General features: G+C 68.8%; 1 protein-coding gene across 1 annotated transcript; it reads right to left on the bottom strand.

Moving 5' to 3' along the window:
* On the bottom strand, positions 1–14026 carry LMTK3 (lemur tyrosine kinase 3). The gene is made up of 15 exons (XM_062176457.1): positions 13951–14026; positions 13059–13192; positions 12682–12832; positions 12199–12275; positions 11680–11798; positions 9018–9105; positions 8701–8849; positions 8295–8379; positions 8097–8218; positions 7840–7989; positions 5070–7573; positions 2794–3188; positions 2310–2445; positions 2031–2168; positions 1–164 (listed from the first exon to the last, which is right to left on the bottom strand). The coding sequence occupies exons 1-15, from the start codon at positions 14024–14026 to the stop codon at positions 148–150; spliced, it is 4341 nt and encodes a 1446-aa protein (XP_062032441.1). The 3' UTR covers positions 1–147.
* Positions 14027–15459: the final 1433 nt, after the last annotated feature.

Genomic DNA, 15459 nt, shown 5'->3' with positions numbered 1-15459 from the left:
TTTGGCACATGGTGGGGGAGGGGGAGGGCCCAGCCTCAGGGGCCTCCCCGGAGGCGGTGTCTGCGGTGGCAGTGGCTCCGTCGTCCACAGAGGATTCTACCCTGAACCCCTCTTCTGGGGCTGCAGGGGGGTCGGGTCTTCGGGGAGTCAGTTCTCCACGGGGCCTGAGGATGGCAAGCGGGGAGAGAAGTGGGATTTCAGGGAGGGGGTAGAGGGAGCAGGCGCGTGGCTGCCGACACAGAAGGAAAGCAAAGCCCCCAACTTGGGCCCTGGCCATGGGCGGTCTGTTCTGGCCTCCCTGTCCCTGCAGCTCCAAGCAGAGCCCTGCCCCAGGGCCTTCGCATCCGCTCCTCCCACACACCTCAGTGACCCGCTGTGGGGGGGCCCTCCTCAGAGCCCCTCCCCAGCCGCTCTGAGAGCCAGTCTATCTCATTTCCTTCTGACTGTCCCCCTTCCCCCGGCGCTTGCTCATCCGAATGCCATGGCGGCGGTATATCCTGTGTTACGAAGCTCCCTAGGCCCTGGGGGCCCCCGCCCAGCACGGGCCTACAAGGTTTCCTCTGCCCCACCCATCTCACAGACTCAGAGAAGCACTGCCTGTGGGGGAAGGGTCCTCACCACTCCCCACTTCTGGGGGCCTGCACCAAGACCACGCCACTCGCATCACCCAGTGACCATGCGCTAGACCGCGGCCGGAGGAATATTTGTCTGCTGAGCCAAGGACCTGGGGTTCCGCACGACTGGGCCCCGGTCCCGGTTCCTGGTGACTAAAGGTGAGGTCATCCGCCCTCGCCAGCCCGGCCGGCCCCTGTCCTGACTCACGACGTGGCTGGTGTCCCCCCGCCCCTGCCTCTCCCCAGCCCTGAGCCCCTGAGCCCCGGCTCACTCTCCCTTGCCCCTTGGCCCTCACCCTCCACCCCCAGGCTAAGGACAGGGTGGCCCTTGGTGGCTAAATGACACCAGGACAGGGAGGCAGGGCCTCCTGCTGGCATCAGCTCTCCTGGTGGCCTGGGTGCAGGGGCGCTCCTGTGTGGGGCACTCTGTGGTCAGCATTGGGGGGGGGGCAGGGTGCGCGGGTCTTGGTCGCCACTGCACGGCCCTGGTGACCCACCAGCGTCTGCTCACGGTGGGCGTCTGACACACAGAGACCCCCGCTGCACGGTCAGGCTCCGTGCTGCACACTTAGTCCCTTCAACCACCTTGGGAGCTGCATCCTGCTCTGATTCCCGTTGTGCAGAGGACAACACAGAAGCGCAGAGGGGCCAAGCGGCCTGCCCCAGGTCACACAGCGGGGACACCGCGGAGCACGCATCCGGACCCCTTCCCGACAGGCCCCAGCTGTGCCTTCTACCTGCTCAGCTCTGCTCTCCGGGAACAAACACCTGCACCTGCCCGGCGCCGCGCACACCGTGCACGGGCAGCAGGGGGCAGCAGAGAGCCCCGCCCGAGCCGCAGGCACAGGCAGGAGCCCAGAGAGCCGGGACCCTCCCCAGGGTGCAGCAGGCAGGGACCCTGAGGAGGGCTGACTCTCGCCGAGGGCAGGGACCCGGCTCCGGCTCCTCGCTCCCCTCTGGCCTCGGGGCTCCCTTGTGTAAAACGAAGCCAAGACCAGAATCCACCGCCACGGGCTCCAGTGCAGCAGGCACACTGCAGAGTCCGCGTGCCAGCCGGCCACCCTGCCGCGGGGCTGCAGCCCCACTGGGGGCACGGCCGAGGGACGGCCTGGCTCCCAGCATCCAGCCTCGAGCGCGCCAGCTTCCCGGGCCCCGGGTGCCTGCGGCAGGTGCATGAGCGGAAGTGGGCTCAAGTAGCGCGCGGCCGCCTGAGCCCACGGATAGGAGTGTGTATGGGGGGGACCCTCACAGAAGGGGAAGCTGAGGCTTGGCGAGGGGCGTGGCTGCCCAGACTGATGGCTACTGTCTGGTCTGAGCCGGGCGTGGGGGGGGGGGTCGATGGCGACTGAAAATTCAGAGATGAGGACAAGGCGGGCAGACAGGGAGGAGAGATGCGCAGAGGAGGTAGCTGGGTACCTGCGGGCCGGGCGTCGGGGGCCCGGGCGGGGGGTCCCGGGGTCTCCAGCGCAGGCGAGACGGAGAAGCGGGAGAAGCACAGGGGGGGGCCTGGCGGGGGGAGGAGGGGGAAATCCTCCGCCCACTCGAAACTGCCTCCTAGTGGGCACAGGAGAGGACGGTCAGACCCGGCGCGGCTTCGGCCCCGCCCCGACGGACCCGCCCCCAGCAGGCCCCGCCCCTCCAGGCGGACCCCCCCCACCCCTGATCAGGGCCCGCCCCCACCCACGCTCCCCTCACCAAAGCCGCTGTCGTTGCTGGGAAACCCATCTCCGGGGGTGGCGGGGTGGGGAGGCGTCGGGGGCGCTGGGGGAGTTGACGGGTCCGTGTCCCCCTCGGAGGGGCCCTGGACGCTCAGCTCGTTGGTGGGCGTCTCCTGCGAGGGCAGGTGAGGGGAAGCGAGAGGGCCCTCCCCGAGCTAACCCTGCAGACCACGCCCTGATCCTGTCCAGGCTTTCTCCCCGGCCTCTTATCACCGAGTCAGTGCACCCCCTTCCAGATCCACCTTCAGCCTACAGACCTTCACCCCGTCCCACACCCGCACTAGGCTCCGCCCATCCCGCAGGCCCCGCCCCTCTGGGCGTGAATCCATCTCCGACCTCGCCCCTTCTGGGCGTGGATCCACACCTGTCCCTCCCGGCCCCGCCCCTTCTGGGCGTGGATCATCCCTGCCCCGCCCCCTGGGCGTGTCTCCGCAGGCCCCGCCCTCTTCCGGGTTCCCCACCTGGTCGAAGAGGTAGACGGTCACGTCCCCGTGGAAGGAGACCATCTTGCGCTTCCTCTCCAGCTCGCTGTCCTCGGGCTCGTCGGCCGCGCGCGGAGACTTGAGCAGCCCCCGCAGCGGGCGGGCCGCGTCCGCGTCGGCGCTGCTCACCACGACGGGCACCGGGGCTGCCCGCGCCCTCCCGGGGCCCCGCGGCCCCGCCGCCGCCGCGTCCTCCTCGTCCTCGTCCTCGTCCTCCCCGTCCTCCTCCGCTGGCCCCGACGATCCCGCCCCGCCGGCCTCCCCGCCAGCCGCCCCGGCGTCCGCGCCCTCCCACGGGGGCCGCCGCGGGCCCGGCCCCGGGTACGGCGTGAGCGTGAGCGGCGGCAGTGCCAGCGAGAGCCGCGAGAGCTTGGCTGCGAGGGGAGAGACAGAGTGAGGCTGAGGCCGGCCCCCAGGCCTGGCTGCGCTCAGGTAAGCCCCCAGCCCCTGGGCACCCCTGCAGCCTCTGTGCCCAGTGCTTCCTGGCTGGACCTCCATCCGGCCACAGGCGCCATCCCCCCTTCCCTCCCACCTCTGAACCCGTGCACCTGCCAGGACCCCGCTTTCCTAAGCCAAGCCCTGCTCCTCCGCCAGCTGGGGGCTGAAGGAGCCCCCAGACCCTCTCACTGCGGCAGGGACACAGAGATGGGGCCGAGCTCCTGGGAGGGCTCAGTGGGTGCCTGTGAGGTTAATGGGCGAATGGTGCCCACAGTGTGACCCTGGCTCTCAGACGCCAACGCTGGGCTGTCCGACCGCTCCAGGCCCCTCCCCTGCCCTAGCAGGGTCTCGTCCCCAGAGGAGGAAACCCGGCTCCGAATCCCAAGCCTGTCCTGCTCACTCGCCGAGCGTCCCTGGCCAAGCAGAAGCACCCGTGTCCTCCCTGCCGGTGAGCAGGGCTACTCAGCCCTGCATCAGCGCATAAGTGAGCTGCGGGCCCAGCCCTGTGGGGCGGGGTGGGGACGAGGTGAGGTCCCGGGTCCGGCAGGCGGAAGCGCGGATGCCAACCGGGTCACCGTCCCCTCACTCCTGACCGGACATGTCCTGCTGGTGCCCAATTCAGCACCCTCCCCTGGGCGTCTGTGTGGCTTCCTCCCCCCGTCCACCTTTCCTGATGACCACCTCAGGGCGATGGGGTCCCCGGGGGTGCTGCATAGGAGGAGCAACAGGGGCTTGGGGGACCCCAGAGAAAAGTCGGGGTGACGGCCGTTAGAAATCAGGAGGGCCTCCCAGGGAAGGGAACTGTGGGTAAGGTTTCGGAGGATGCGTAGGAGTTCCCTGAGTAGGAAAAAGCAGGCCAGCGCCAGCCTCCGCCCAGCCAGGTCTGCAGCTGCTCCAGCTCTTTGCCGACACAGCTGGCCCCACGCTGCCCACCGCGGCGTGGCGGAGGTGCTGAGGAGACAGAGGCCTGTGCCCAGCCCCTCCCTGGCCTTCGCCCCCCTCGCCACAGGCTCACCCGGAGAGGAGAGCCCAGGAGTCCCAGGACAGATGGGAGCCGTCTCCGCCTCCCAGGATTCTGGGGGCCACACCCCATCATGTCCACCTCTAGACGGCGGGGGGCCTCTGTCTTCTCTGACATGGCCCCCCAGGGGGGAAACGTTCCCGTGTCCTTAGCTCACTGCCTCTCCAGGGAAGGCACTGCTGTGCCTCCAGCTCACCAGGGCTGACGCGGGTGGGCAGGGGGCTGAGGTGCCCCGAGGCCCAGCGTCGGGCAGCTCGGGGCCTGGCACACTCCCCATGCCACCCTGAGGCTGGCACAGTGGGCGGACACCTCAGCCCCCTACAGTTTCCCCCAGAGGCCCACACAGCCCGGGACGCGCTGCCTCTGAGTTGGTTGCAGCCATGGGGGGAAAGAAAAAAACAGTGCTCTGACTTAAAAGAGGGGGGAGAGCGGAGGTGGGCTTCCCGAGAAGGAGCTGCCCCTAGGGACCGGGCGGTTTCTCTGGAGCTGAGCCGGCCCCGTCCTCGTCCCTACGATGCCTGGCCCCTGTGGGCAGCCGAGCGGCGGCCCCTGGGCTGGGGGGGTGGCAGGGGCTGAAGCATGCCGCTAGGCTGTGGGCTTTGCACGCTCTGGCCCACCTCACTCCTTTAACCATGGCCACCTGTTCTGGCAGATGGAGAAACTGAGGCACGCAACAGGGACAGGGGCCCCAGGCGGCAGAGCTAGGGCGGGGCTGAGCCAGGGTGGTTGTGGCTTTGGGGTCTGCCCTGCCCGGCCTGCTCTGCTCCCCCCACCGCCCCACCACGGCCCCCCTCACCTTTGATCTGCTCGCTGTTCCCCTGTGGGGGTCCCAAGTCCAAGAAGAGCCGTGGCATCTCGGGGCCCTTCCTCTCGGGCTTGGGGGGGTCCCCGTCTCCGCTGGGTGCCGTGTCGCCGCCGGCTTTGCTGTCTGGGACCCCGGGCTCTCCCTCGGACGCCACCTCCGGCCTGGCTCTCGGGGGCGCTGGTTCCGGCCTCCTCGGCTGTGGTTCCGGGGGTGGCGGCGGCGGCGGCGGCTGCGGCCTCGTGCTGTCTACCCATCCGACCTTTGCGTCCACGCCGCTTCCGGGGCCGCCGCCGGGGGCCGTCCCCGTGCCCACTGGGGCTCGGCCCCCACTCCCGAGGTCCAGCCTCCCAGCCCCGGGGGCTCTCGGCGCCCCCCCAGTCTCGTGGGCTCTCCTCTCGGTCCCGGCTTCCAGCGTCCCGCTCCTGGGGGCTGGGCCAAGGGGGCCAGGGCCCGTCTCCGTGCCGTTCTGGGGTGAAGCCGCCATGCTGGCTGTGGGGACTCTCTCCGGCGAGTGCTCCGGGGCTGGCCCCCCATTCTCCGGCGTCTTCTCCCAGGGTCCTGGGGCTCCCCGCGGCCCAGTCTCTGGTGGCTTCTCCACGCTCCTGGGCAGTCTCGGGTCCCCATTCTCGGACGCCTTCTCCTCCCTCCTTGGGGGCGTCAGCTCCCCATTCTCCAGCGCTTGCTCTGCTCTCTCCGGCGCCCCCGGGCCCCCACTCTCCGCCTTCTCCTCCCTCCTTGGGGGCGTCAGCTCCCCATTCTCCAGCGCTTTCTCTGCTTTCTCCGGGGACCCCAAGCCCCCATTCTCCACCGCCTCCTTCCCCTCGCCGCCGGGGGCTCTCTGTCCCCCGCTCTCCAGCACTGTCGCTCCGTTCACGGGGAGCCTCGGGCTTGGGGCTCTCTTCCCGCTGCCCGGGGCTGGCAGGTCCCTGTTCGGGCCCGGGGCTTTCTCTCTGTTCCCGGGGCCTCTCCCCGCCTTCCTGGGCCCTGCCTCCCGGGGTGTCGGCCCCTTGTCCCCTAGGAGGTTCCTTGTCACGTCCTCCCGCAGGGACACCAGCAGCTGCTCTGTGCTCACTTGCACTACGAAGGTCGGCTTCTCCCGGGTCCCTGGGAGCGGGTGGGGACCCGGGTCTGGGGGTGGCCGGGGCGCTCCTGGGTCGGGTGGCTCGGGGGGAGCCCGTGGCCGAGGGACCCCTTCCTCCTCGGCCGCCCCCCCACCTGGGAAGGCTCCCTCGGGGGAAAAAGGGGTCTCGGTCTCGTAGCCGCTGTCCCCCGGCTTGGGGCCCGGAGAGGACAGGCCTGAGCCGGGACTGGCCACGGCCGACGGGGGGTCGGGGGACGCGGCCGGGTCCGCGGATGCCCGGGGAGGAGGTGGCGGCGGGGGGGGGGGAGCGGGAGGTGGCCCCCGCCCGGGGTACTGGGGCGCCGCCGCCCCCATGAGGGGGTCCAGAAACTCGGGGGGGGCCGAGGCGGGGGGGACCAGGGGGAGGTCGGCCAGGGAACCCCGTTCTGCCCGCAGGGACGAGTCGTCCTCGGGGGGGTGGGGACAGCCAAGGGCAGGGTGCCCCCCCCAGCCGGCCACAGCGTCTGCCCTCTCCAGCGGCAGGCAGGAGCAGGCCCCCTCGCGGCTGCACAGGGGGCAGGGCAGGGGGCCCCGGCGGCTGGGGCCACCCCCAAGGCTGCTGCTGTCCTCCCCCGGGGAGCTGCCCTCTTCCTCCTCCTCCTCCTCCTCCTCGGCCCAAGGGGCGGTGCCCCGCTCCCCCAGCACCTCGGCAGGGTCTCCCGCCAGCGTCTCCCCTGCGCCCCGGCCCTCGGGGTCCCAGCCGCTCAGCAGGAAGCTGCCTGATGCGGAGGACTGGGCCGGGAAGGGCCGAGGCGCTGGGAAGAGGGGGGAGGCCCAGGTCTCGGACACCAGCTGGGGGACCTCGGAGGGGGCCTGCGGGGCCTGGGGGGCAGGCACGCCTGGGTCCAGAGGGTCCCAGTCGTTGGGGAAGAGGGGCTCCGGGGGGGAGCCGTGCTCCTCCAGGCGGATGTAGTACTCGCTGCTCACGGAGGGGCTGCGGGCACTGATGACGGGCAGCACGCTGGGCGTGGACAGCGCCTCGTAGAAGGGGTTGGAAGGGTTGGCGTGGGGGGCCGGTGGCGCGGACGCGGGCTGCCAGGGGGGCGCCGCCCCACCCCGGCCTGCCCCCCGCCGGGCCTTCTCCCATAGGCACTCGAGGTTCAGGCCGCGGCTGCTCTCCGTGACCGTGAGCACGTCGTCGGGGTCAGCCCCTGGGAAGCCATCCAGAAGCGGGAATGGGGACGAGAGGGTCCCGGGGCGCGGCGCGCTGTGCGACGGGGGCCAGGGCCAGGGGAAGGGGCCGTCTCGGGGCGGGGGCGGCGGCGGGGGCGGCCGGGGGGGCCGCTCCGAGAGCAGGTAGGTGAGCTGCAGCTGGAGGTCAGAGGCCGAGGGGCGCTGGGCGGGCGGCCGCCAGCAGGACTGCAGGATGTCATACCTGGGGGAGGGGGGTGAGAGTGTGCAGGGTAGAAGGCTGGGGGGTGGGCGTGGGGTGGGGGGAGGCTGGCAGGCGTGAGGAGCCCTGTCTGCGCTCTGAGCTGTGGGATTAGAGGTGGAAGCAGCAGGGGTCTGTTGGGGGAAAACCGCTTCAAGTCCCAGCCACGCCCCTCCCTGCCTCAGTTTTCCTCCCTCCAAGTCGCAGGTGCAGGCAGAGGTGGTGGGGGAGCCGGCCGGTCTGGGGTCCCCGCAGTGCCCGGCTCTCACCAGTAGTCGGCGTAGGGCAGCTTGAGCCTCGGCCGGGCCAGCTTGACGTGCTGCTGGCGGACCACGAAGGCCAGGACCTCCTCGTCCGACAGGTGGCGGTAGGGCTGCGCCCCGAACTCAAACAGCTCCCACAGGGTCACCCCCAGGGACCTGCGGGCGGCACAGGGGTGGTGCGGGGAGGTCAGAGCCCGGGGCTGCCCCGCGGGGGGTTGGGAGCCTCAGTGTCCCCGCCCGCAGGCAGAGCGCGGGGCGCTCACCAGATGTTGCTCTCGCGGCTCTGGTCCACCACCATGAAGGTGCCGTGCAGCTCCCCGAGGAGCTCGGGCGCCGCCCAGCGCAGCGGGATCCACAGGCGCTCCGGGGTCAGGTAATAGTCCTCCTGGGGGCGGGCCGGCGGGGTCAGGCGGCTCAGGCCACCCCCGCGGCCCCCCGCCCCGCCGGAGGGCAGCCCCCACCTTGTAGTTGCTGTGGGCGAGCCCGTAGTCTCCGATGCGCACAGTGAGGTCAGAGGTCAGCAGGCAGTTGCGCAGGGCCAGATCGCTAGGGTAGGGGGTGCAGGTGAGCGCAGGGGCGACGCCTCCCCCAGCCCAGACCCCTGTCCTCCTGGCTTCCCTGGCCCCTGCAGCCGCTACGGCCTCTTCCAACTCAGGTGACGCCCCCTCTCCTCTCTACAATTCTGGCCCTTCCTCCCCTCGGCCCCTGGCTCCTCCCACCCCTTTCCAGGCTCCTCCTCCTCTCTACTTCCCCTAAACCATTCTCCGGGGGTTCTTTTCTTCTTCCTCCCTGGCCCTCCTCTGCTCCCCCCTCTTCCCAGAGAGCCACTCCTCGCCCCCAGGCCCCTCCCCACAGAGCCCCACCCACCTGTGCACGTAGTTGTGCGAGTGCAGGTGCGCCAGCCCCCGGGCAATCTCCAGGCCCATCCTCTGCAGGGTGCGCAGGTCCCGCGGGGGCAGCTCGGGGGACAGGCCCTCGGGGGGCCGCTGGGCCCGGAGGTACCGCTTCAGGTCCCCCTGGGAGGAAGAACCAGGTCAGCACCTGGCGCCGCTGGTCTCCCCAGCTGCTGGGAGGGTGGTAGCCACAGAAGCCCCCCACCTCCCGGCTTGCCAAGCAGGAATGTCTGCATGGCCAGCAGCCTGGGCCCAGCCCCCCGCCGAGCCCCACGCCCCCAGGACCCTCACCAGTTGGCAGAACTCCATGATCAGCAGGAAGGGCAGCGTCTCCACACACAGGCCCAGGCACTGCAGGACGTTGGGGTGCTGCAGGCTCCTGGGGGTGGGGGGCTGGGTCAGGGGAGCGGCCTCTGCCACCCCACCCCTGCCTCGGCTCAGCTCTCCCCCACCCCCACCCCAGCCCTTCCCCGAGAACCATCCAGGACTGGCCTGCCGTCAGGGTCGGGCGGGCGCACCCTTGCCCGTCATCGCCTCCCAGCCTCCACTCTCCCCTCACTCTGCCTGGCCCTGCCGTCTGCCCGTCCACAGCCCTCTGGTCTGCCCTAGCCCGCGGGCTGGCCCAGTGTGACTTTCCCCAGGGCCACCTTTCCATGCCCTCCCCTCCCCAGAGTCCTCCTCCCCCCCCCCCCCCCGCATGGGAGTCAGGTCCGGGGCTCTCCCCCCACTCCAGCCTTCCCAGGTGTGCACTGGCAGTGAGTCACTTCACCTCGCTCCCTGCCTCAGTTTCCCCATCTGTACAACGGGGATGGTCATTGCAGTTCCCTCCTGTGCTTGTAGAAAGATCAGAGAGGAGCCGGCAGGCAGTATCTGCCACTTCTGGTCCAGGGTATCACGGAGTGATGGCTCTCTCCGTGCATTCCCGCCTCCCAGCCTTTGCACCTGCTGATCCCTCTGCCTGGAACGTGCTTCCCACACGGCTCTGCGTGGCCGGTTCCCATGGGCCACCCGGGCTCACCCGTGATCCAGCGTGGCCCCTGTCTCTGTGACAAACTGCCTCACCCTGTTGGCACTCTCGTCTGGTCTTCTCCTAAGTATTTCTCTCTCAGGGTAGATGTTTGGCCTGGAGGTTAAGATGCTGCTTTGAGATACCGCTTCCTATCCCAGAGGGCCTGGGTTCGATACCCAGCCCTGGCCCCGGGCTCCTGCTAATGCAGCCCCTGGGAGGCAGCAGGATGGCTCAGGTAACTGGATCCCAGCCACCCACGGGGGAGGCCTGGATTGGATCCCGGGCTCCCAGCTTCACCTCTGTAGGCTCTTGGAGGGCGAGTCAATGGGTGGGAGTCTCTCTCTCCTCCTCTCCCTCTCTCCCTCTCTCTCCCTCTCTTTCCTCCTCTCCCTCTCTCCCTCTCTCTCCCTCTCTCTCTCCCTCTCTCTGCCTCTCAAATAAACAAAGACTTTATAATATATTTCTTCATTTATTTATGTGTCTCCTCCAAGGTGTGGTGAGTTCTTGCAAGATGACCACTGAGGGGGTGTGGGTCCTAGCTGTTTCTGTTGGCTGGACTCAGCACTCTGCGGGAGACGCAGGCCAGGGGCAGGGGAACAGGAAGTGCCCAGGTCCCCTCTGCTTATCCTGTGGCCTGCCACCCCCCCCCCCACAGGACAGATGCAACAAAGCTGCCCCCTCCCCCTGTGCAGGACACTGAGGCTGGCAGGTGCACAAGGAGCTCAAGGCCACTGCCCAGCCACCCCGTCTCACGCCTGTGTCTACCACTGCACAGCCACCCCCTGTCCCACACCGGTCTACCACTGCACAGCCTCCCAACACCCTCCTGGAGAGTGGGCGATCCCCAACTGACCCAGAAGGAAACTGAGGCACAGAGGTGAAGTGACTTGCCAATGGTCACACAGCCAGGGACACATGTCCGCCACCCTGTGGCCACGGAGAGCTCGGCCCATGGTGAACCCAACAGCACAGGAGCCACCCGTGGCTACCGAGCCCTTCGAATGTGGCCCGTGTACGGGAGGAAATGAGTTTCCATTGGCTCAACTCTCCATCTGCCTACATGGCCAATGGCTGCCTCACAAGAAGGTCACGCCTGTGGCCCTCAAAGAGTGTGGGAGATGCAGGGGCCCAGGGCCTGCCTGAGACCTGAGGGGGGGTCAGAGAGGGGGGGGAGCAAGACAAGGCCCTGGGGTTGCTGTGGGGGAGTCTGGGAGGGGACACGGTGAGACTGCACAGGGCCTGTGGGCAAGCAGCAGCCACAGCAGGTGTCAGAGGGAGGGAGCGCCAACGTCCCACGTGTGCGGGGGGGGAGTCTGCGTGCACACACACACACACACACACGAGGCATTCACCTGGCAGGCCTCACCCAGGAGCCCGTGGGGTCAGGGAGAGCAAGCAGGGCAGGGACCGGTCCTGCCTTCCCCAGCCTCACGATGTCCAGTGGAAAGGGGACGGGAACAGCTTGGGGAGCGTGGGGTCCTGCTCAGGGCCCTGGTGTGTGATCCGGCTTCTGCCCTCCCCCACCCACAAGCAGGGGCCTGAGGAAGGGGACCTCTCAGGCGTCCTGGGCTCAGGCTCCCAAGGGAGACGCGCCCTGTGCATCCCCAGCTCAGGCTGGGGCATCTGCGGCTGGCACCCCACAGCCAGGAAGAATGACCTGGGGGATTTGAACCCAGGTTTACCTTATACCGTACGCTTTCCATTCCAGACATTGCCTCTAGGAGGCACACACCCCAGGTGTTCAGGGGCCCAGAGCCCATGCATATGGAGGAGCCCTGATGCCTGTCCCGCCACACCTGCCCAGCTCACACCTGTCCCGCTCACACCTGTCCCGCTCACACCTGTCCACTCACACCTGCCCAGCTCACACCTGTCCCGCTCACACCTGCCCAGCTCACACCTGTCCCACTCACACCTGTCCGCTCACTCCTGTCCAGCTGTTACCTGTATGGCTGTGCTTCCGAGATGAACTTGCGTTGCTCCAGTGGCCCCGCGCTGGCTCGGAGCTCTTTCACCACCACCTGGGCTGGGGTGTAGTCGGAGAAAATCTCTCCCAGGATCACCTGGCCAAGGGGCACCCAGCAGTCAGCGAGTGCCCTCCCCCTAGCCCTGTCCTCCTCACCCCATGGCTCCCAGCTCCCCACCCCCTCCTTTCTGGCTCTCCATCTCCCCCAACCCTTGTACCCCACCAGACATGGGATGAGAGACTCACAGGCCCAGAGTCCGATGGACGCGGGGACGGATGGAAGGATGGACAGACGGACGGACCCGTGGAGAGCCGGGTGGCCAGGCGGAGTGGTCAATGGAGTGAGGAGGGAGGCGCTGACCGACAGATGTGGGGGGATGGCGGTGGTGGGGGAAGGGAGGCCGTGAGGGCCGGATGAGGAGAGAGCAGGGGTGTGGACACAGGACAGCAGCACAGCAGGAGCGAGCACCCCCACCCCCCACCCCTGCCCCACTCACCTTCCCAAACCAGCCGCTGCCAATCTCTTGCAGGTAGCTGAGGTGCTGGCGGCTCAAGCCCAGGGGGGTGGTCATGTCTGGGGTGAGAGGGACAGGGGGAGACCCTTGAGCCTCCAACCCCACCCCCAACTCAGTGGGGACACCAGTCGCTTTCCATTGGCTGCCTCCAACCGTCCCCGGCGAGCTCAGCCTCCTCATTGGCTGCCCACACAGCTTCAGCACCCAATCAGTCCCTCCCTGTGGGGGCCCGGGATCCTGTGACCTGACTCCCGCCTCCCATTGGCTGCCTGTAAGGATGAGCTCTAGGCTCCTCTCCCCATCGGTCGCCCCACACACACAACCACACACGGGTCCCCAAATCTGGGTTTGCCTCAAGCAATGGCCTCCTCAAAGATCACCTCTGCCCCCCTCGCTATTGGCCACTTCCCAGAGGCTGGGCCTCCCCTAGGGCCGAGGGGTCCTGGGCTGGGTGCAGGGCGGTACCTGAGTGTGAAGGCTGCGGCGCAGGCATGGGCAGGGAGACCTCGGCCAGCGGGAGGATGTAGACATCAGGCAGCGACTGAGAGGAGGAAGTCTCCTCGGCCGGAGGAGTGTACTCCCCGGAGCAGTCCTCGCCTTCCGGGTTCTCGAACTCCTGGGCCCGGAGGGCGAGGGGCGAGGAGGCACAGGATGGGGGAGCGCCACCGGCCTCTGGGGCCTGCCCCCAACCCGGCCGGGTCTGCACCCCGTTCCTGGAGTCCAAGCCTCCAGATCTCCAAGCCAGAGGGGGTCTCAGGCTCACTGCTCCCACCCCACCCCACCCCACCCATCTGGGCTTGCCAGCGTCTTCCTCCCGCATGGAAGCCCCCAGGGCGCCTCACCTTGAAACCCACATCCCCCCGTTTGCAGCACAGACAGGTGAGGAGGAGGAAGATGAAGGCCAGCAGGCCGGAGCAGGAAATGAGGACCACGGCGTAGGGAGGAGCCAGAGGGGCCCGGCCCATGGCGAATCCATCTGTGGACACAGGGCTGGGCTGGAGTCGCGACTTCAAGCCCCCGGCTCCTGCACTCCAGGCCCCTCCCATTCAGGACTACAACTCCCATGATGCTCTGCAACCAGGAGCCCCTTGGCAGAGGAGCCGAGTGGCCCGGGGTATTGTGGGAGTCGTAGTTTGGGGCCTTCCCAGGTGGTTGGGTTGGGGGTGGGGTCTCCCCTCTCGCCCCAAACTGGGACCATCCTACCCCATTCCCTTACCCCCGGGATGGGATGGATTCCAGCGAGAACTGAGGGAAGGAGGAGTGAAAGTGAGGCCTGGAGCTCTCAGAATTTAAAATACGCTCCCACGGACAGCCTTGTTACCCCCTGTTCGCGGCAGAGGATGGGCCCCGGCTGCAGGCTGGGAGATCTTGGCCCACGCTGGAGGACCCCGGGAGGGGGCTGACACCTGTCTCTTACACGGGGTCGCCTGGCGCACACACAGGTCCCCCACCTCCAGCGCCCCGAGCCCGCAACAGCCTCCCGCGCCATGTCCCGCTCAGACCAGGCTTCCCTCCCGTGCCCCCAATTCCGGCTGCGGCCCCGTCTTTCCCGACTGCTGCGCACCCGGACAGCACACGCGAACACGCGGGAGGCCCCACGGACCCCTCCCCGGCCTGCGCGGCCGCCCTCCAGCAGGCCGGGCCGGTGCAGACCGCGGGAGGCGCGCACAGGTGACCGAGCGGGGGCCGCGGAGGACCCCGGCGGGCGGCAAGGCCGTGGCCCGACACACTCACCGGGCTGGGCCGGGGACGCCAGGCAGCCGGAGGCGCAGACGGCCGCGAGCAGGAGGAGGGCGCCGGGCGCAGGCATCTTGTCGAGGATGGCCGGGAGGTGGAGGTGGTGGCGGCTGGGGAGGAGGGGGGGGCGGGCCCTCAGCCCCCAGCCATGGGGACCCGCGCGACCCTGGCCTCCCCCCGGCCCAGGAAAGGGGCAGGAGACGCAGGACAGGGGGAGGGAGGGGCTGCTTACTGGCTCAGGTACCCCCCTCCCCCTCTTCGAAGGGACAGACAGATGAAGGGATGGAGAGGCGGACGGAGGAGAGGAGCTGGGGAGCCGGGGTTGCTGGGGTGGGGGGGAGAGGGTAGGATTGGGGGGGGCGAGGATGAGGGCCCCGCCCCCGAGGGCAGCCGGGATTGGGGGATCGGAGAGCCTGTCAGAGGCAAGTGGGAGGAGGGAGGATGGAGCGTCGTCATGGCAACTGGCTCCGGGTAGCTCGGGCGGCCAGGAGGGAGGGAAGGGGAGGGGGAAGGACAGACTGGGACCAGCAGACCCCAGGTGGCGGTGGGGGGGGGGGCTCCCAGGGCCCGTAGTGCCCGACCGGGACCCTGCTGTGGCATGCCACGGCCACAGACACGTGTGCTCCACACGAAGACGCACATGTCAGGCACACGCAGCCCCCACACAGCTGACACACGTCGCAGAGACCCTCCCAGACGAGCACATCACATACAAAGGTGGACAGCTATCAGCAGACGGGGACACGCACACGTCACACACAAAGACGCGGGGAGAGCGGCCCGGGAACACACGCACACAGACACACAGGCAGCCGGCCCCTGGTACAGACGCATCCGGCCACGCAGGAGCCTCAGCGCCACAAAGCCCCCACACAGGCCACAGACAAAGATCCACGCGGCCACCACAGGGACACGCGCTGTGCAGACAAACGGGCCACCAAGGACACCTCTCCTCCCCCGAGACACAGCATCACAGACGCACACGTCTCAGGCATGTGGTGGCCCCCACAGCAGCCAGGGGCGCCCCACAGACGCATCCGGACGCAGGTGCACAGGGGCGCGCACAGCCCACACACAGAGCCACGCCAAGCACATGCAAGCACACGCACCCACAGCCGACACGCCAGTCCGCACAGGCACGCATCACGCGCAAACATTCCACACAAGGTCGCCAAGACTCGCTACCCGAGCGCAGCCCTCCCAAAGGCGGGCACAGGGACCCGGTGCGAAGACGAGCCACAGCACACGCACGGAGACACGCACGCACCAGGAACACCCACGTCCCCTGCGCACTCGCACAGACTTCGCCCCGGCCTCCTCACAACAAAAGATACCAGGAGCACAGGTTTTGCATTTGTTTATTCCCACGAGTATCCGCTCCGGCGCTCGGTCACCTCTCCAGCCTCTGAGCCAGGCGCTCGCGTCTCGCCCACGGACAGACGAGGAAACTGAGGCACAGGCGCTCGGGCGGGAAGTGGCGGGGCTGCCACGGGAGCCCGAGGCGTC

The sequence above is a fragment of the Lepus europaeus genome, chromosome 19, assembly GCF_033115175.1.
Source record: "Lepus europaeus isolate LE1 chromosome 19, mLepTim1.pri, whole genome shotgun sequence".
Classification (NCBI taxonomy): Eukaryota; Metazoa; Chordata; class Mammalia; order Lagomorpha; family Leporidae; genus Lepus; species Lepus europaeus.
Note: the sequence above shows the minus strand (reverse complement) of the source record. Positions and strands in the feature narration are given on the sequence as shown.

Bases quoted from the DNA above. Each gene is read 5' to 3' on its own strand.
- LMTK3 (XM_062176457.1), bottom strand. From the start codon at position 14,026: ATGCCTGCGCCCGGCGCCCTCCTCCTGCTCGCGGCCGTCTGCGCCTCC. The intron at 8,850-9,017 runs GTGAGGGTCCTG...TCTTCCTCCCAG, and splicing joins TCATGGAGTTCTGCCAACTG to GGGGACCTGAAGCGGTACCT. The intron at 3,189-5,069 runs GTGAGGGGGGCC...CTCCCCTCGCAG, and splicing joins GAACAGCGAGCAGATCAAAG to CCAAGCTCTCGCGGCTCTCG.